The sequence below is a fragment of the Lissotriton helveticus genome, chromosome 2_1 (assembly GCF_964261635.1).
Source record: "Lissotriton helveticus chromosome 2_1, aLisHel1.1, whole genome shotgun sequence".
In the NCBI taxonomy this organism is placed as follows: Eukaryota; Metazoa; Chordata; class Amphibia; order Caudata; family Salamandridae; genus Lissotriton; species Lissotriton helveticus.
This window is the reverse complement of record NC_136059.1, coordinates 2,122,986,999-2,123,008,162: the sequence shown is the minus strand read 5'-3', so window position 1 is coordinate 2,123,008,162 and position 21,164 is coordinate 2,122,986,999. Positions and strand designations below refer to the sequence as shown.

The 21,164-nt window shown below is 45.3% G+C and overlaps 1 protein-coding gene across 1 annotated transcript in view; it reads left to right on the top strand.

Moving 5' to 3' along the window:
• SPATA4 (spermatogenesis associated 4) overlaps positions 1 to 21,164 on the top strand; it is a 201,577-nt gene that overhangs the window by 87,107 nt on the left and 93,306 nt on the right. The window contains exon 4 of the mRNA XM_078677083.1: positions 8,132 to 8,352. Within this exon, the coding sequence (XP_078533209.1) occupies positions 8,132 to 8,352 (221 nt within the window). The remainder of the gene's footprint in view (positions 1 to 8,131; positions 8,353 to 21,164) is intronic.

Here is a 21,164-nt window from a genome sequence, read left to right as displayed (position 1 = left end):
TTTCATCCATCTACTTTGCATCTGTCCTGCACTGGATCAGGAACGACGGCACTGGCTTAAGGCACAGTCTGGTGAAAGTGGTGTAGCCTTGTCTGTGGAGACTTTTGTCATGCCCCTGATGCTCTCTCTCATGAGGAGAAGCTTCACTGATTTTATTCCTTGGTTTCTAAATTGCTAATAACTAAGAAGCACTGAGTAGACGATAAACTCCTTGTGGTTTTGCCTGTGCAAAAAAAGGAAAGGCAATCAAAAAGTAGACCTGATCAAGGTTGCTCACTCTTGCATCAAGTAGTGCTATTCTCTGTCCAAGAAAGATCTTCATGAGGGTCTCTGTGCCAAATCTATTAGGGTGAAAACTGCAACTAAGACTTTGGCTAATGGCTTTCCAGTGCATGACATGTAAAAAATCCAGTACTTGTATAGCGCACAAATCACCCTCAAAGGGGTCTCCAGGCACTGGGGGCCATTACGATGATTAAGGGAGCTATTGCCCAGAGTCGCATGGTGCTGGGCAGACCCTTGCCGCCGGAGCGGGGGATCGAACGGTGATCCCCAGCGTCCAGCGTCAGTCACCCTGGCCGTGGCGCTACATGCTAAACATCTACCTAATTGTCTGTCCATACCTTTATAAGACATTACTGCATTGCTTCTCAGGTGTCATTTTACCTGCACGGCCCTTCAGACCTTCCTGTTGTGAATCTACTCCTCAGACTCGCTGTCTTTGGGAGTCTACTGATTTAGTAATGATTCAAAAGGTGGTGAATCTGCTGAGCACACCTGCATTTTGTACTTTCTACCTGGTCCCTCCGAGGAGGAGTCACTGCTGCAGGAGCGCCATAAAACACCCCGAGGTATCCCGCCGTGCAGGGTGCAGTGGGGACGCAGATCGGGATGCAGATCGGGGCGAAGACCGGGCCAAGAGGGGCCCATCTCAGCCCGTCCGAAGCCGAACGAGGCCGGGATGGGCCCACTCTCTTGGCCTTGCGGCCCGGACAGACAAGCCTATTAATGGACTTACGGAGCGTACCACCAAGTCTAGGGAAAAGAGGTACTTTCTCTAAACAGACGTTTAAACAGTGATACTAGTGGCCGTTACGGACAGAGTTCCGCATGTAAAATAGGAGTCTCAACTTGCCGATTTCTATATGTTATATAGCCTCTCTGAACAAGAACCTGCAAGAAACATATCTGTGCGGTGTCAGGGGGTTTGACAAATAGATATCACCGATAGAATGGGGAAAAGAAAGGCGGTAATTGCTCAGCCCCCACATGCAAAAAAGGTCCCGGGAGAGACAAAGCAAACATTACTGAGCTATCTCACAGGGGCAATGGGGGCAATAGAGAAACAGATATCCTCTGTAGAAGAGTCATTAGTTTAAGGTACGCTATGCACGACCGAAGGGCCAAACAATGCAAACGCAGGAGCGGTAGGCTCACCGGGGTAGCGGGGGGGGAGTTCAAATGATATCGTACCCCAGAATGGTTGCATTCAAAATGTGTCAGACTAAGTAATACTCAGCAATCATGATTCTTTCATACAACCCTCACAGAAGCGGCAAAAAAAAAAAACGACACACACAGATAAGCAGTACGAGGAAACTGGAAACTGAGGAGGGGGGCGAAAACATAATGATTACCAAGACCATCGCACAGAATTTGGCTAAACCCGCCAAATCTGGCAAAAAAACAGGAGTAAAAAAAGCCATAGAAGAGAAAGGTAATAAGGCAAAAATGAATCCACAGAGCATTGACCTAAGGAATTCAACTATGCTAGTCGAAAAGTTAGACCTTTTCTTGAGAGACTCACTAGCCAAGATGGAGAAAAGAGTAGACCAGATGGAGGTACGTCTGACTAACTTTTTAGCCGTGGAGGAAATTGCCAAACTTACAACTAATGACCTCAGGCAAGAGGGTAATGGCAAACCCGAAATACGCATGAGCACTAACCAGCACCATATCAATCTGAATAGAGAAGCTATAAGGCCTAACATAATCAAATCTCACTAGCTAGATCGCCCTCTTTCCACATGTACTTCCATACTTAATACAACTGGCCAATACCCAAGTGTCATGGTAAACAGGGGCAATAAGGGAGCAGCCACACAAGACCATAGTTCTATCATGGCTCCTTGTAATCAACCTAATGCGCCTTTATTTGCCAGGACAATTCCTACTGAACCATCTTACCTAGATTTACCACCAGCAATTACACCATATACGGTTGTACTTGCACCTTGCAAATGTACCCAGGCTAAGGGCACAAGATAGAGAATCCTGGGAAACCCTAAGAAATAAGTCACTGCACTGGTTAAGTACGAAGGTTGGGTTGATGGAACAACTTTTCATGGAGTATAAGATGGCCCGTAGGGTCAAGTGGGTTGGTAAAGATCGAAAAACCCTACCCGGTGATTGTGTGGTGCTAATGTTTAAAACACCCCAGCTAGTGGAGACCATCTTATGGAAGGCAGAGAATAACATCACGATTGTGGGGGGCATCAATATAATACCCCTCAGATTCTTTTCCCAACCGCCTTCTGTGCTGGAGAGAGGCGGTATTAGTAGAGAGGTTGAGGCAAGAAATCAGTACACATACAATGTACCGGTGGGAAATCAGTTTGCATTACTCCCTTCCCTGGATAGTTAGACTGACTGGAGCAGTTACCCAAAATCACCTTATGCAAACCGCAGGCCCACTCCATTCCCAAAACAGTTATTATTGATACAAGTCCTAAGAGTGTCCTTTTAGGAGGGAAAGACAGGTTGAAGAAACAGAGCGAAACTCCGGATGGCAATTCCCTAGGTACCCTTGACATCTCGAACTGTAGACCAGTGACAGGGCCGGGAATAAACAAGGATATGAGTCCCAACACTTCTCCACCCACTGACATACCACATGACATCCAAAATGTTCTAACTGATAATGAGAATAGTATTTCAATTTTATACTGGAGTATAGTGGGTCTACGTTCCAAATTAACTAATCACCTCTGGCATGAATTTGTGGGAACATTCAAAAATTTTTGTTTGCAAGAGATGTGGTCTCCTAAGGAAATCCACATTGAAGGCTATAAGACCTATCACACACCTGTTATATTATCCATACACGGGAGGTCTAAGGGAGGTCTGAGTATATATGTCTCAAATTTGCTGACGATACACAAAATATCTTGTATAATCTCAGAACCGAATTATCAAGAGTATGGATAAACATAATTCTGTTGTCCTGATTAATTTCTTTAATAATGCTCGGAAGGAGCAGCTGGTGGACATTCTAAAACAGTTTAGAAATACCCTACAGGAAATTCAGAATGGCAGTATAGAGAATATTTTATTTGTGTGTGGGAGGGTTTAATACAGCTTTGTGTCCATATAATAATGATGTAACCTGCGGACTGTTAGATGAAGATAACTGTAATCTACACCATTTTCAGCATTCTGTATATGGGGTTGCCTTAAATGAGATTATATTCATCTTGGATTTGGGTTTTGCTAATGTATTAAGTTCACCACCAATTCCATTTACCCAGACCTTTAATGGGAGAGGACTGAGCTCGATCATTGATTTTATAATAATCCCGAATAGGTTTGCCCCGTCTATTGAGTTATAAAACGCACAAGAACGCAATGAGCGATCACTTTCCTTTGAGCGTGTCCATAGCTCTGTTCTTCAAAACTTGTAGCCTCCATAATAAGAGGATATATGTGCCTCTAAATTTGGTTATTGACAAGATAAATGGTTGCTCCCTAAAGTGGGATAGGGTAGAACCGCATAAGATGACTAAGACAGTGGTCGAGAAAAGTTTTAAAGCAATCATGAAATGTTTGAATGGTTCTACACCACATGAGGAAGTATTGGATAACTATGCACAAATAACAGAAATAATCGGGAATACATTGAAAGTCGAAACAAAAAGGGGAATGGGAAGAACAAGTAGTGGTTCAATAGTAAATGTACAAAAGCCTAGACAGAATTAAAACACGTATTACACAAAAAAGAAAGGGATAGAACTGAAATAAAGCAGTGTAGGAAGGCCATGAAAACACCTAAAATAAACCTGGGACGACCTACATAAGGCAAGCGTTAGCAAGGATAGTATTGCCTTCTGGCGTGTGATAAAATCCCCATTTTTGACAACCGAAAATATCCCTACCATAGAAATCGCTATTGGGTGGAATTTTTTTCCAATATCTTTGGACAGGCAAGGGAGGAGGATGGCATAGCTGTAAAGGCTGCAAGCCTCAGTTTTCCACCATTAGACTTTCCAATAGACTTAGCCTTAACCCTAGAAGAGGCCCAATCTGTATTAAAAGCTAGCAAGGGGGGAAAGGCTCCGGGTCCAGACGGAGTGCCTGTTGACATTTTCAAACATAACATAGAGTTATGGGGTCCCTATTAACGCGGGTCTTAGCGGCTTGCTGCACGATCGGACATAAAGAAACATGGTCAGATTCCATTATGGTACCGATCTTTAAAAAAGTTGACAGACAGAATCCGGCATGTTACCGCCCTATTTCATTGCTGGATTCGGTGGGCAAAGTGGCAGGTTGTATAGTCCTTAATCGACTCCAACAATGGGCAGAGGACAATAATATTCTATCAGACCTTCAATTTGGTTTTAGGGAGGGGCTGGGCACAGTAGAACATGGCCTCAATTTAACCATTTTTATGTGAAAATATACAAAAGCGAGTAAGGGAAAATTGTACCTAGCCTTTGTTGTCCTCACTGCCGCTTCTATTGTGTACACCATGGAAAACTATGGAGCATCTTTCCAATAGACTTAGCCTTCACCTTAGAAGAGGCACAATCTGTATTAAAAGCTAGCAAGGGGGGAAAGGCTCTGGGTCCAGACGGAGGGCCTGTTGACATTTTCAAACATAACATAGAGTTATGGGGTCCCTATTAACGCGGGTCTTAGCGGCTTGCTGCACGATCGGACATAAAGAAACATGGTCAGATTCCATTATGGTACCGATCTTTAAAAAAGTTGACAGACAGAATCCGGCATGTTACCGCCCTATTTCATTGCTGGATTCGGTGGGCAAAGTGGCAGGTCGTATAGTCCTTAATCGACTCCAACAATGGGCAAAGGACAATAATATTCTATCAGACCTTCAATTTGGTTTTAGGGAGGGGCTGGGCACAGTAGAACATGGCCTCAATTTAACCATTTTTATGTGAAAATATACAAAGGCGAGTAAGGGAAAATTGTACCTGGCCTTTGTTGTCCTCACTGCCGCTTCGATTGTGTACACCATGGAAAACTATGGAGCATCTTAGCGGCAATATGGGTGGAGGCTCCTTTAATTCATTTCCTAAGAGAACTCTATTCAAATGCAAGTGCTTGGGTACGGTATGAACCCAATGGAGAGTGTACAGTGTCGTTCCAAGTGGAGTGGGGGATTAGACAGGGCTGTGTTCTGGCATCTTTCCTATTTACTCTATATACCAATGGCTTGGAGAAAGCCATGCTGGAAAGGTGCCGGGACCTACCTCAGTTGCAAAAATGCCCTTCACCTGCCCTACTTTATGCGAATGACGCTGTAATTATGGCCCGAACACCAATAGGGCTACAACGGGCTCTTGATAGCTACAATGAGTTTATGAAAAATTTAGACCTAAGAATAAACACTACTAAAACTTTCATAATGAACTGTGTGAGAGGCGGAAGGAAGCAGAGGGCCATTTATGTAGAGAACAAAAAGGAGGAAACTACTATAACATACCCCTATTTAGGAATTCTTATTGACCTCAAGGGCTCGTTGCGTCAGGCCATTAGAGCCAGGAAACTTCTCTTTATGAGAACAACGACAGCCTTACTGAATTTTTCACAAAAGTTAGGAAAGAGGCTCCCCGTAGAGCTGATCAAAATCTATCAAACCAAGTGCGTTAGCATGGCTACATATGGGGCTGGGATATGGGGATACTGTGACGTAAATGAAATCCAGAGGGCGGAGAACGCATTTTTAAGGTATTTAGTCGCGGTCCAACACTGTACATCAACCTATATTTGCCACACTGAGGTGGGGCTATCATAAAATACAGATATAATGAAGGTGCAACCAGTTCTATTATGGCACCGGATCTGGACCTCCAAAAAACCACATTCAACCGGATCGTATTAAGTGATAGTCTTAAATTAGAAACGCCTTCGAGATCAGGTGATTAAAATATATAAAAGAATTTATGACTGACTTGGGCCAGCCAGAATACTATCACAATCCTTCTTCTTTGGGCTCCATCTCTAGAAAGGTTTTTTAAAAACAATGCATGACCCTTGTGGAGGCAAATAGATTCAGCGAGGCATTAAGGCCTACGGTTCAAACTAACCAACTGATGCGGTCTACCACTAGTATCCAACCATACTTAACATACACATTAAGAGGGTATGTTAGATTTGTTCTCACATGTTTTAGACTTGACATATTCCACCGTTTGGTTAGCTTCTCGACCATAAATGGCTGGTCTAAAATCTTACCAAATTGTCCATGTGACGGAGTATCACCCCAAACAACAATCCATGTAGTCCTGTACATTTTATCTGGAACAGAGGAAGAGGTGGATCAAATCAATACTGAAAATATGGGGTATGAGACAATGCCGTCCGGCCTACCTTGCATTGCAGTATTTAGATAATGACTGCTTTGTAAGACACATAGTCCTATTCTTGAAGTGCGCGATCAGACATATGAAACATCTTTGAATGTTGCCCCTTTTTAAAGTATGCTGCTAGGCCTTAATTTTTAATCTTTTTTAGACTTATAAATGTTGTGCTAACTTTTTATATTAATTCTTTAATGACCACTGTATAATAATTGCAATATGTAATGGTAAGACTGTGCCAACTTTTTAACTTTTTAATTAATTCTTTTTTATGACTATTGTATAATAATTGTGATATGGTATTGTAAAACTGTGCTTATATGGTTTTTCTGTGCGCTAAATTGAAAACCGAATAAAGCTAAATTCATTCATCAGAAGAGCAAGTTATTTACCTTCAGTGACACTGTTTCTGGTGGACACTCTAGTCGCAGATTTCTCACAGATTGCCCTTTCATCATTACACAACCGCGCCCCCCTTCCCCCCCCCCCCCACACACACACCCATCTCCCAATACTGTGGAGTGTACTTCTGGTAGGTCTTAATTTCCAATAGAGATAACACACAGCATTCCAATTTGTAAGTCGGGCCGCATCTGAGGGCGAAGAAAAAACAGCTCATTACCTGATGTCAGGGTGCAGGTGTGGTACCTGTATGCCACTCCGTACCATCACTTCCAAAGGTGGGGCAGAGCCACAACAGAATCATTTAGAAGTGTGCTGGAGCTGTTGCAGAAAAGTATCTGGATCCAGTCTGGTGCCCGGAATGATTCAAAAGGTGAGAAAGCTGTGGTTAGTTAGAGTATCCACCAGAAAGCGCAATACCAAGGATAATTAACATGCTATGAGTATTTGTAAAGCACACTATCTTGCTGCTTAGCAGATGTGTGTGCTTAGCTCTGCCTATGGTACGTCGATTATTTGAAAAGCCGGGTGTTCAGCTTCTTGAAGAATTCAAGAAGAGAGGAGGGGGCACTAATGTGCTGTATGACTCTATTCAGTGCTTTCGGAGTGATGTAAGGTAACGCTCGTTCTCCTGATCTGGGTCTGTGTATGCGTGGGATGTGTGCGAGTAGGAGTCCTTTACAGTGGAGGTTCATGTGTGGTTAGTAGATGTGACTTTTCAGGTAGGTGGGGCCTAAGTTGTGCAGTGTCTTGAATGTTTGTGTGAGTAGTTTGAAATGAGCACCTTTGTGTATCAGGAGCCATATAGAGCTCTCTGAGGTGTCGTATGATGTGAGTTTTGTGTGGGAGGTTGAGGATGAGTCTGGCTGCTGAGGTCTGGATGATTTGTAGTCTTCTAGCGAGTTGCTTGGTGATCCAGGTATAGGGTGTTCTCGTAACCTACCTGCTAGTGACTAGGACAAGGGTGATAGTTTTTCAATTATTGCATGTTCTTCAAGTAATCATTGTTTTCTTGCTAATTCCAATACAAAACTGAAGTAAACCATGAGCTGATGCCTAACACCAACATATCAGTGTATTTACATTTTCCTACGTCAACATTCCTATCTATATTTTCTATTTTATAGAATTAAAACAACTCACCAGGAGGAGATTGACTTTACAGACCGCCCATACCAAGAGACTCTGCCAATGGTCGCTCGATCAACCGCTTCAAAAGCAGTGAAGAATAACATTACGTTGAGTGAAATGTTGATAGAACCCGATGTAGTTGTCAACAAACAGAAGATAAAGAATATTGTTAAAATACACCTTCAGCAGAGGAAACAAGAGAGAGTAGAGGATCCTAGTAAGTGATGTTGAAAGATAGCTAAATGGTATATGTTCAATTTGGGGAAAATGTAGATGTTACAAATGCATGTATTTATTCCTGGTTATTTTATCCCGTGGATGAAATAAAACACAGCAGCAGGTATTTTTCCACTTTTCATTTTATGAAAAATGAGCAGATCTTTTCACAAGGTATGTAATTTTGGGTGTAAAAATTTGGCCTAATGAAACATATTGTGCCCATTTCTGTCTTGTGAGGCTATCTCACGCCGTAATCCTGATCCACTTGCCTCATTTGTACTTTCATGAGAAGTATGTGCGTGCAGCTTGGGCTCTTCAAAGTTGCTTTCATTCTAAATTGTAACCCTTCCCGGGGCATAACCTCAAAATACTGATAAAATTGGGAGGCGGTGGAGGGATCTGCTTCACGTTTTTATACCTAAAAACGAATTTATGCTTGAACATTTACAAATTCTTAAAACGGGGTCCTTATAGTTCTTAGACCACCTGACTTTCTCTGGCATAGAACCCTCTATCTCCCTCAGAAAATGATCTCACATTTTCTTAGTGAAGGGAAATTGTCTAATGTTCTCACATTAAAAAATGGGTTCCAGATGTTGAGGTCTGGAACCGCTCTAGCTTGATTTGTTTAATTTCTGTCAAATTGACCCTCAATGATATCTTCGCTGTGAGGTACCACATCCTCCTTCATCTTCACCATTAAATTGAATCCTTATGCCCAGTCACAGGTGCAGCTTAATGTGTTATACTCTTTCTACTCTTATATCTATGCTGAAACAACACGTCCTCCTAAAATGTATTATGAGAAAATAGATTAGGGTGGCATGATAGGACAATCGCAGTGGTTCAAGATAATTACTCTTACTGACTTACATTAATTCATTCAGAATTGAAAATATGCTGACAAGAGGAAGTATAAACCTCTTGGGTCTCTCTTTTTGGCCCACCTGCGCATACTATCCATGGTGCCTCAGGAAACAACAGTATTGATGTCTAGAGCCCTTTGCAGCCCTTGTTATTCAGGTATAATGCTTCCTTTATGTTGTACTACACCCATCTGTTCAAAATGAAGACCATAACGAGATTACAGCCTGCTTTCTAAGTGTAAAGATTTTTGTTTAGATCTTGATAATCAATTGAACAATTACATTGGCCTGCAGAATGCACAGCCTGTTGCTGGCTTGCTTGGTTTGAGTATCAGATAGATTGTGTCCTCTAATGATGTGGGTTGAATTCCTTAACCCTGAATGTCTCCTGAAAGACTTTTAGGAGTACTGTCAGTAATTGGACAGCTAAAGCCTGGTAAAGGGCTGCCATGAAGCCTTCTGGCATTGGAGCCTTGGAAAACTATAAACTCGGGATGGCTAGGAAGACCTCGTCATTTAGAATTGGCTCCACCAGACTAGCCTCATCTGCGTCTGACAATTGGGGAAGCTGTGCCTGAGATACAAAGTCTCTTCAGGGCACAGTCTCTGTTCTTGTGCATATTATTTCTTATAAAAGTTGTGAAAGCATTCTTCTCCTTCCATGTTATGGGTGATGGCATCTACATTACTAACTTCGGTGACACAACTGCATGCCTGCCTGAATCTTAAATGGTTCGTTAAGAATCTTCCAGGTTTTTTGCCCCTTCAAAAACTGTTGATGGAACTTTGTGAGCAGATAGTTTGCCCTGCCCACCCCTAGCTTCCCAATAGTTACTGTATTCCAGTGACTCATCAACTGCAGGTTCTCTGTTTCAATTGCGCAACTTCTGCCTAAATCTGCCCCCCTCGGGACTGGTTTGATGCCATCATCATTTGATCTTTATTTCGGCGCTTTATGGCCTTAAAAGATACATGCAAAACAGCCAATACAAATTACATGGTGAAAACAAAATGTATACATGATAATCAATCGGGTTATCAGAAAATAAAATAGAGTTCATCAGTTAAGAAGGCACATAAAATATTAAATTAAGTTTAAAAAAATTAAAAATAAACTTTTGTATAGTTCCGGCGGTTAATGTTCCAGTGAAGCAACTCATCAATATGCACCAATAATCAGAACAAACCTAACATCTACACAGCCTGGACATTTATAAGTCCAAACCCAATTTCTTGCAAGAAAAGCTTGCTAACAGTAAGAATCTGCTGACACAAAACACAGCAAGTTGGCTACTGTCCGTTTTGACAATTCTATATGCTTCAACATACGATCTTATACCTAAAGCATTACACAAGAGCTTTATCCATCGTTTTCTTGCCAAATCATATGCAGTACAAAAAAACAGGATATGATTATCATCCTCTCTAGAATTTGACTGGCAACACATGCATTTTGCCTTTTGCGTTTGCCCCGGTGACCTTTCCCATCTTGCTAGCAATATATTTGTTTTAAGTATTCCTTATCTAAATGTTAGGTATAGACTTTTTGCCAGTGGTGATCGTATCTCATCTAGGAATTCCTCAAAGTGTGGGGAGTCCTTAAGTGCAAGAAAACTACTTGTGATGGATCCACTTGGGTGGTCATTTAGGAGATTGTGAGATATGTAAGCCCAAAATTTTGCCTCTACATCTTTCTTACAGCTTTGTGTCAGACACGAAGGGTCTTCCCAAAAATGAGACAGCCCTATTCGGCAAAGCCAAGTTTGAACATGTTTCAACCACGGATTAGAATTATAAACGTCAAAGCTCTTCACTTCTAAGAGACCATCCCTATAATCTGCAAGTTCGGGTGTACCGCAAAGTCTTACCCAGTATAGGAGTGGCCGTAATATTGCAAGGTGGTCTGTGCGTTTCATGTTTAAGTCTAAAAATAGCGGTAAATGTGGGGTACGTTTGGGCAATCTTAAAATACTTCTATAAAAACTGTTTTCATTTTTCGCAAAAAGATTCCCAGCCTTCATGCCCCAGATTTCCGCACCATAAAGAGCACCAGACTGAGCCTTAAATTTAAACACTTCTAGTGCTGGAGAAATTGATTTGTTGAGGCTCGCCCCATGTCTCTTTATGATAGGTAGGGTGTTCTGTGTAAAAACAGTTTTACTTTTTTCAGTTTGAGTTCTCCATGAGTTTTTAGAGTCTAGAGTGACACCCAGATAAGAAAAATTTGTCACAAGTTCCAGTTTTTGACTGTTTAAGAAGAAGTTCCCCTTAAAAGATTTATGGGGATTAAGGACCATACATTTGGTCTTTTTTGTATTTATTTCTAGGCCTTTCTTTTCACAATACAATTGGAAAGAATTTAAAAGCGTTTGCAGACCAATGGGCGTTTGCGAGATCAGGATTGTATCGTCCGCAAATAAAAGTGCTGGTACCCTCTCTCCATTCAGCTTGGGTGAGTCATTATTACTCTCTTGTAAATAAGGTGGGATGTCATTGACAAATAATGAAAAAAGCGTGGGAGCCAACACACACCCTTGGCCCACTCCCCGCTTTATTGGGACAGGTTTAGTTAATTCCCCATTTGGACCCCAGCGCACTCTAGCATAGTTGTTATCGTGCAATCTTTTAATCTGCTGGAGTAAACAAGCTGGTAATCCCAACGCAAACAAACAATCCCATAAACGATCACGCAAAACTAAATCAAAAGCAGCCCTAAGGTCAACAAAAGCTACATAAATGTGCCCCTTTAGTAAAAAAACATACTTCCAGCAAAGACAACAGAATCTGAAAACTTGGTCAATTGTACTAGTCTTGCTTCTAAAACCTGCTTGGAACTTAGTGAAAATGTCATTCTCGTCTATCCACAAATTCATACGAATTAAAAGGTACCTAGAAAATATCTTTTGTAAAATATCTAAAAGACAGATGGGACGATAGTTAGATGGATCATTTCTATCTTAGTGACTACGACTCCTCTGAGGCGGAAACCGGAGGACGAGACAGATACCATTTTTTAAAACTTATTGTTTTGCTTTGCTTGTGTTGCGCCTGATATTTGTGCTTTTAAACTCCCTCACTCACCCCTGCCTCGCCGCATTTCATCGCCCGCTCCACGCGCAGACTACTAGAATCTGATGCGTTGGAGGCAGGGCTTGCCGCCATATTGGGGGTCTGAAGCATTTATGATTTATGTACAGTGAATTACTGATCACCACGTAGTGAGAGCAGACCTATAACGAAGCCACACATTTATTGTCTTGCCGAGAGATCTCGTATCGTCAAACCATGCCTGGTTCACTCCCCGTGAGAGCAGCCTCTATCATCTCTGGAGTACATGATGTCGATTGGGAAAAGGCTTGAAAATTACAAAGTAGAGCAGCTGAAAGGTTACTGCCTAAAGTTCGAGTCGCCCAAACCGGGTGCAAAATCAAAGCCCAGACCATCAAGGCACTGAGAGCCTGGAAAGAATCGAGAGAGCCAGAGAATCAGCTGGTGGTGGATCCACCAGATAGCCTTGTCGAGGTGCACGGAGGCCTATCCCCAGACAAGCTGGCGGACAGGGCCGCGATCAGAGCGCATGAAGTTGAGATGGCAAGATTAAATGGACAGATGGCGATGGCGGAGAAGAAACTCCAGCTAGAGCATGAGATACGACTCAAAGAATTGAAGCTGAAAGCAAAGAGCTTGGACGCAGCTCCTGGTGGCAGCACAACGCCAGTGCAGGTAGAGTCAAGGGTCTACGTACCGAAAGTACTTTAAGGGGGATGACATAGGGCAGTGATTTCGGGCCTACGAGGTAGCCATGTACTCCCACTGGGTCCCTGAGAGATTGGGGAGCGGGGTTGTGGGGGCGGTTCCTGACTGAGGGGCAGGACACCCTGCTAGATCTCCCTTCCGAGGTGTACAACTCCTACCCGCACATGAAAGATGCCCTAGTGACCCGGTTTGGGTTAACCCCGGAGATGTAGCGACGGAGGTTTAAGGGTTGTGCTAAGCTCCCTGGGGGTACGTATGTGGAGTATGTGACCTTTTTCTGCAGAGCGCTGGATGGTTGGGTGAAGGGTAGCAAAGTGGATGATTTTCAAGGGCTTCTTGATTTAGGGACATGGGAGCACTTGTCCGCTAATTGTTTTCCTGAGCTACGCCAGCACCTGATCGATAGCAATCTGTCCAACCTGAGGAAGCTTGCTGAGGAAGTGGACCGCTGGCTCAGCACCAGGGTCCACAAGGGTCCAGTGGGAGACTCAGCCAAAGGTGGGCAGGGTCCCCAGCAGAAGAGTGGGGGGGACAGGGGGAAACAGAAAGGGTTCCAGAAAGGCCCCCAAAGTAATCCCCAAGGGAAAGGTTCTCAGCCTCCTCCACCCCCGAAGCAGACCGGGGCCCCGACAGGTAGACCTGTTCCAAGAGGGCCCATCACCTGTTTTAGGTGCGGCGACCTGGGTCACATTGCCACTGATCCTAAATGTCGCTTATTTTGAAAAACTGCACCCACTGGTGCTCGACCCCGGCAAATGGCTAGCGTTAATTTTGGGGAGGAAGTAGCAGTCCAAGGGGGTGGGGATCCCGTACAGATGACCCTAGTCTCGCTAGGAGACAGTAAGATGGTCCCCGAGAACTACCTACCCAGTAACACTAAGAAATATGGGCAGGTAGTGACCATCAACGGTAAGAAGGCGGAGGCTCTTCGAGACACAGGAGCCTGTGTGACTGCAGTGAGGCAGCACCTGGTGTCTCAAGAGCAGGTGGTACCGCACGCCTACTGTAGGGTTGTCAATGCTGACAATTCTGAGAGCCAGTGTCCGATGGCTCAGGTTTCCTTCGAGTGGGGGGGTCTCAGGTACTCTTCAAGTCACTGTGAGGACCTCCATGCCTGTAGATTGTTTGCTAGGGAACGATTTGGAGAACTCCCCTTGGGGAAAGGTGGAGAAAATGACTCATCTGAGGATGGTGGGTCGACCCGACTGGGTGTGTGTGACCACGCGGTCCATGGCAGCCAGTAGGGGTGTTGAAGAAGTCCTGGAGCCTGAAGGAGAGGCCCAGGAACCGGCCTTAGAGAGGAGGCGCAGGGGGCGCGGACAGCCGGCCCCCGAAGTTCCCACGGCCCAGGAGGAGGCAGACCTTGAGAGGGATGCCCTGGGGCCTACCGGGGAACAGATCGCCGAACTGGGGGACCTGCCTGAGCTGACCCATTGGCAGCAAGAAGGAGGCCCCTCCAGGGAGGAATTCTGCAAGGAGCAGATAGAGTGCCCTTCTCTCGTGGGTATGCGTCAGCAGGCTGCAGACCAGGCCAATGGTGTTCAGTCCGGAAAACACTTGGTCTACTGGGAGAACGATCTCCTGTATTCAGAGCCTAAGGCTGCTGAACCTGGGTCAGCCCGTGCGCTGGTGGTACCCCAGAAGTTCAGAGCCTTCCTACTGGGGTTGGCTCACGATGTGCCGTTAGCAGGACATTTGGGGATGGACAAGACCTATGACAGGCTTGTCACCCACTTTTATTGGCCCCAAATGCACAGGAGCTCAGATGCTCACTGTAGGACATGCCAGACTTGCCAGGCAAGTGGTAAGTGTGGAGGGAAGAACAAGGCTCCCCTCCAACCATTCCCCGTCGTCAGTACCCCATTCCAACGAGTGGGAATTGACATTGTGGGGCCTCTGGACCCCAAGACAGCCATGGGCAACAGGTTCATCCTGGTCTTGGTGGACCATGCCACCCAGTATCCTGAAGCTATCCCTCTGAGGACAGTGACGGCCCCCGTGGTGGGACGAGCACTGATGGGAATTTTCTCCAGAGTGGGATTCCCTCTAAAGGTGGTGTCTGACAGGGGCACAAATTTCATATCGAAATATATGAAATCCCTTTGGCAAGAGTGTGGTGTAACCTACAAGTTCACCACCCCTTACCACCCCCAAGTAAACGGGTTGGTTGAGAGATTCAGCCGAACACTAAAAGGCATGATCATGGACCTAGAAGGACCAATGAGGCGTAAGTGGGACGTCCTCTTGCCATGCCTACTCTTTACATATCGGGAGGTGCCACAGAAGTCGCTCGGGTTCAGTCCCTCCGAGCTTTTGTATGGTCACCCGGTCCGAGGACCTCTGAGTCTGGTTAGGGAAGGCTGGGAGCGATCTCCCAGGAAACCTCCCCAGAATGTATACAGTTACATGCTGGCCTTCCGAAACCAGACCAGGCGATTCAGGCAACTTGCTGAGGCAAATCTGGAAGCCAGCCAGGAAGAGATGAAGTGGTGGTACGACCAGAATGCCACTCTGGTAGAGCTTCAACCTGGACAAAAGGTGTGGGTCTTGACCCCAGGAGCCTTGTGCACTTCAGGATAAGTGGGCAGGTCCATTTGAGGTTGTGGAGCGCAAGAGTCCTGTCACCTACCTGGTGAAATTGCAATCTCCCAGGAACCCTTTGAGGGTCCTACATGTTAACCGCCTTAAGCCCCACTTGTTGAGGTCCGAAGTGGGCATGCTCTTGGCAACCGATGACTGAATGGAGGAGGAGACCGAACCTCTTCCAGACCTCTTGGTAGCGTCCGAGCGACATGGGTCAGTGGACTAAGTTAACCTCTCACCCTCCCTGACCCCTGAGCAACAGAGTGACTGCCGCCAGCTGCTGGGGCAGTTCCCTGACTTGTTCTCCCTGGTTCCTGGTGTCACAGTGTTGTATAGCTCCTATATATCCATATTTCGTGTTAAGTTAGCATAGGTACATTTCAGATTTAAACGCCATTTTTCCTTTCTTGCAACTTCTGCACACGACCCTTAATTGTTGACTTAGCTTTCAACCTAGTGGTTTGCCGTGGTGAATGTGAGAATAATATGTTATTGCTCTGATATCTGCTTTGTTTAATAAAACATGTCTGCACGGAGAGTGCTGAAGTTTCAGGAGCAACACGATATGGAATTGTTATGAGGTCTGATCTCCACGCCTTCATAGTCATAACACAAGTGCAGCCTTTGCCAACTTGGGCTTGAGGCGGGATTGATATTGCTTTGCACGAGAATTGTTAACACACTTGATGCGGTGCACATGCAGAGAGAGCTGGTGTATGCTGATGTGATTCCTTCATGCTAGGACACTAAGGTATGGGCCCGCCCTAAAACAACCCAAAGAGACCTTCTTAGATAATAATATAATATATGTGTTAGGGAGGGTGAGATATAAGTGTTGTTAACTCTTATTCATTACAGCATGTTAACATGCTGTCACCATTCGCTTTTTATGTCTTAGTAACTATGCTGATAATTTTGCTACTGATAATAAGTATACTTGTATTATCAAAGATACTGCGCCTGAGAAGACGGCATTAGTAAATAAACATTTCAAATGCACATGTGTCTTCTTTACTCCATGTTCTGGTTTGTAATGATAATATAACGAAAGAGTGTTCATGAGTCCCACGTACCCTGAGGTACTGTAAGTTCATGTTCTGGTTTGTCTAAACATTGGGTGTTTGATATGTCCAATGAGACACTGTAGCTAGCTCGGTAAGGGGTGAGTTGGTTGCTAAGGTAAGTTTTGGGACATCCTAATTTGCCGAGGTTCCACTCCTCTGTGCACAGTTCTGTGTGAGTACAGAAACCCTGCAACATGGCGCCCAACGGTTTCGGTGGTCTTATATCATGACACTCGAGTAGTTTATCATTCATGCCTTAACCCCTTCACATCCGTTTCCGGAAAACGGGGTGTTGGTGAAACCTACCTATTTTTTGAAATAGGTCTTTATTCAAGCTTGATTCTTACTTAAACGGTTTCTTTGAATTACTACCCAGTTGTGCTACAAAGTATTCTTTGTGTTTTCTTGTTTCCAATTCTGTGATGGCGGCAGCGGTGGCTATTGCGCAGCATAGTCGCGTAGCGATACGCAACCATCTTCAGACGTACCAGGTCCCAGTAGATGGGATGGCTGTGATTTTCGTGGTGAGTGCGGATCCGGCGTTTCCTTACGAGTTGTTTTACTCTTGGGTTACGTTTCCGGCTGTGGACGCTAATTCTGGTTTGTACCACTCCTACACCGCCTCGGATGTCCCGGCTGAATATACGCCATACAGGGCTTTGGAAATACCTATTGATCATTGGCAGCATCGAGTTTGGTTTGATGGCGCCCTCCCCCACTCTTTGTCCCGTGCGAGGTTAGGTCCACTCTCAATTCCAGGTACTAATTGGCCTGCGTTGGGTGGCTTTACCCCGCACCCGAATCACGGGGCTTGTACCCTGGCAGAAATTCGCCGGCTACATGTAGTTTCCATTTCCGTGATTCGTGCATTAGTGCAATACATCGGTCGACATCTTCCTGGTGGTCCCCAGGGGGGTGCGGCCGCTCCCTTGGAACGAGGCGGAATGCGTCTCAATCCAGTGATGGTAAATTCGGTTTTTGGTGCGCGTCCTGTTGACAACGATGACTTCCCATTCTGGCTAGCAGAGAAGTTTGATCAACTGGAAGCGGTTTTTCCGAATTCCACTCCTGCTGATAAACATAGAATGTTGACGATTACTCTCCCGAAGGATATTACTCCTGAACTTGCTGACTGTGACAGCTGGGGAAAAACATTTGCGGCAGTTTATACAAGGTGCTTCGGCACCCCGTCTATGACTGCCCTGCCTGAAATCGTTCGACGTGTTCAGAATGATCACGGTCCAGAGGCAGCGGTTGAATTGGGTATGCGCCTGTGTGGTTCTTTTGAGATTGTAAGTGATCTCATTCTCTCCAATGTTAAAGGAGATGCAGTTAACTTTCAGGTGTCGAATGCTTTGGCTGCTCTGCCCGATGCCGACAAACCCCGCCAGTTAGCAAAGATTGTGGTGGCCGCTTATAAAACGATTGGCCGCACGAGTAGAGGTCTGAAATATTTTCCAGTGAAGGAGAAAAAACAACCACAGGGGCAGTCTGCAGTGACAGATGCCCAGCCAAAGTCCAAGAAACAAAATTGGCCTAAAAAACAGACACAGGGGAAGCAGACAATGCAGACTCAGGGTTCTTTTCCTGCAATAGAAGCTCCTGCGCCATCCGAAAAAGTTTATGATTTGCGCGACCGCGCGATGATTAAATCACCTGATCGTTTTCAGGTTTCTGATCAACGCTCTCCTCGTTCCTTTCAGGACGCATCGGCACAGAAAACCGGTGGAGGAGGAGGGGGTGGACGTGGACGTGGTGGCCAACAAGGACGTGGTCAGTCCCGCCAGACGGACGGCGCAGTGAAGCAGGAGGATTCTACGCCTAGGCGTCCGCAGTTTGCGAAAAAGAAAGTCGCAGCCTTAACAGCGCATCGATATGCCACAGATAGTGAGAACGCGGCTTCGGAATCTGACGTGGGCTCTGACCTTGCTGGACAGCGCGGCGGAGATAACAATAGTCAGAGAGGCGCTGCGTCCACTACTGAGGGTGACAGCGACTGATGTCTACGTTGTGATAGAAACAGCGGATACGAGACTTGCTCCCCCTGAAAGACTATATGAAATCGTCCTGTTAATTGAAGGTGACATACAGCGTACCGTTAAAGGTGTATTTTGGGAGAATCTGTCTTCCACATATGATATTTTACTTTCGGAGGCTGACTGGCCCCCACCTTTTGTGCTCGCGGCGCCGCGAGGGGAGGAGGTAATCCTACCCAGTTTCGCGAACACTGTCTCGAAAGAGCATGCGCAGCATTTTGCAGAAGAGTGGGCTCGGGCTCTCGCGCCGGCTCTGTACCGTAACCAATGTGGTTGGGATAAATTGTCGCCTTGCCACGAAATTCCGTTGCGGTCTCAGCCGCAGCCTCAACCTCAATATCCCATTCGACGTGAAGCAAAATCTTCCGTCGCAGTAATCCTTGAACAATTGGAATATCAGGGAGTTATTGAAACGTGTGTGTCACCGATGAATAATCCCCTTTTTACTGTGAATAAACCTGACGGATCATATCGTTTGGTTTTGGATTACCGGCATTTGAACTCGCATTGCCGTAACTGTGCAGTACAGAATACCCACGGCTCTGCCCTAGTGGATAGTCTCGTGCGTAAGCGTTTCAAGACAACGCTTGACATATCCAATGGTTTTTATGCCCACAGATTGGACAGCTTTAGCTCCCAATGGACCAGTTTTACAAGCGCTGGAGTCCAAAAGCAATTCCGGCGTCTTCCAATGGGCTACAAGAATAGTCCTGGTGTATTTACCGCTCGAATTGTCTCTATTCTGGAGGCACTCGACCCTGATGCTTTTTCGTATGTGGATGATATATATCTCACAGACGACGATATTTGGGAGCATCTGTGTCGTGTGAATTCTCTTGTTTGCAACTTCGCAGACATGGGTTACAAATTCAACTTTGCAAAATCGCACATTGCTGAACATACAGTGTTGTTTTTGGGCTATGAGCTCAACAATGAAGGTAGAGGTTTGGCTCCTCACTTCTTGGAGAAGTGCGCACAATTGCGCGCACCAACAACACTGAAGAAATTACAATCCTTACTGGGCTTTTTGAATTTCGGCAGAACTTACATTCCGGAATATGCCCAACGTGTCAAGCCTCTGTATGCTTTGATACAACCAACTTTCTCAAAATCATGCTGGCTGCCTGAGCATTCAGCCATTTTGCAATCCTTGCAGGCTGATCTGCTCGCTTCTAAATATTTACTGACTCGTGATAACCACACCAACCTGGTAATAAGAATAATTCCTGGGACGGTGGGTTTCACCTACCTCACTTTTAATGAAGGTGACACAGTACCTATTGCTTACAAGTCACACTTGTACACCTCGGCTGAGATGCGGTTTCCCACCATAGAAAAGGTTTTAACTGCTGTACAGATGGCAATTCTAAAAGAACGTGCACTGTCACAGGGGAAACGCATGCTAGTGGTAACACCCTGTCCTCATTTGGAGGCAGTCACGAAAGCCAGTGTACCAAATTCAAAGGCTTTGCACCCTCGGTGGATTCAGTGGGCTGCGTCATTGTCATCCGCAGATGTCATGTTTATTTTTGACGCCTCCTTACGGTCACAGGAGTACTTGCAGTATGAATTCGTTCATCCTGCTCCTCTGGCGATGCGATCTTTGGAGGACTTCCATTGCATCATTTACACTGATGGGTCGGCGCAGGTTGCGCATGGCTCTAAACATGCCTACGTTTCCGCATGCGCCATTGTGGTCGGTGCTATGTTGAATGACGAGTTCATTTCCAGGGAGGTACACACGTTGCCCCTGGGCGATTGCACTGCACAATTAGCAGAGCTTCGTGCTCTATTACTAGCTTTGGAGTACGCAGATCAAAGTGTTACTACTCTAATTGTAAGTGATTCTTACTACTGTGTCCAGTCTTACAATGAAAACTTGTTCTTTTGGATTCAAAATGACTTTCGTGATTCCAAGGGTAGCACAATAAAACATAAAATGATCTGGGTTCGAGTGGCAGAGCTTAAGGCTATGTTGCCACTCGTTTATGTGATTCATACTCTCGGTCATCAGCGCGTGGGAGTACACGCTCTTGGCAACTCGCTTGCTGATGAAGCGGCGAAATCAGCAGTATCTACATACTTAGTTGCAGCGGTTACTAGGTCTAAAACCAAGATTGATAGCGACATCTTGGCAGCGGTTGCTGCCTCTGAGAAGGGAAGTAAACATCCTTCGGGATTCCCTTCGAAGTATAAATACCACTTAAGTCCCGAAAAGGTTCCTTTTGTGACAATTCCTGATGTTGGGGAACGGCTGATTCCCAACTCGGATCGCAGAACAGACTTGATTACAGCGGCTCATGAAGGTGTGGCGTCTGCGCATGCGGGCGTCTCAGCCACTGTAACGCAACTACAACAACGTTTCTGGTGGCGGGGACTGTACAAACAGACGCGTGATTATGTCCTTCTTTGTGACATATGCCAGCAGATTAAACCTTCAACTGCTACGCGTCCGCCTCAGACTCAGTTGTACATTTCTAATAAACCACTAAGCTGTGTTTATTT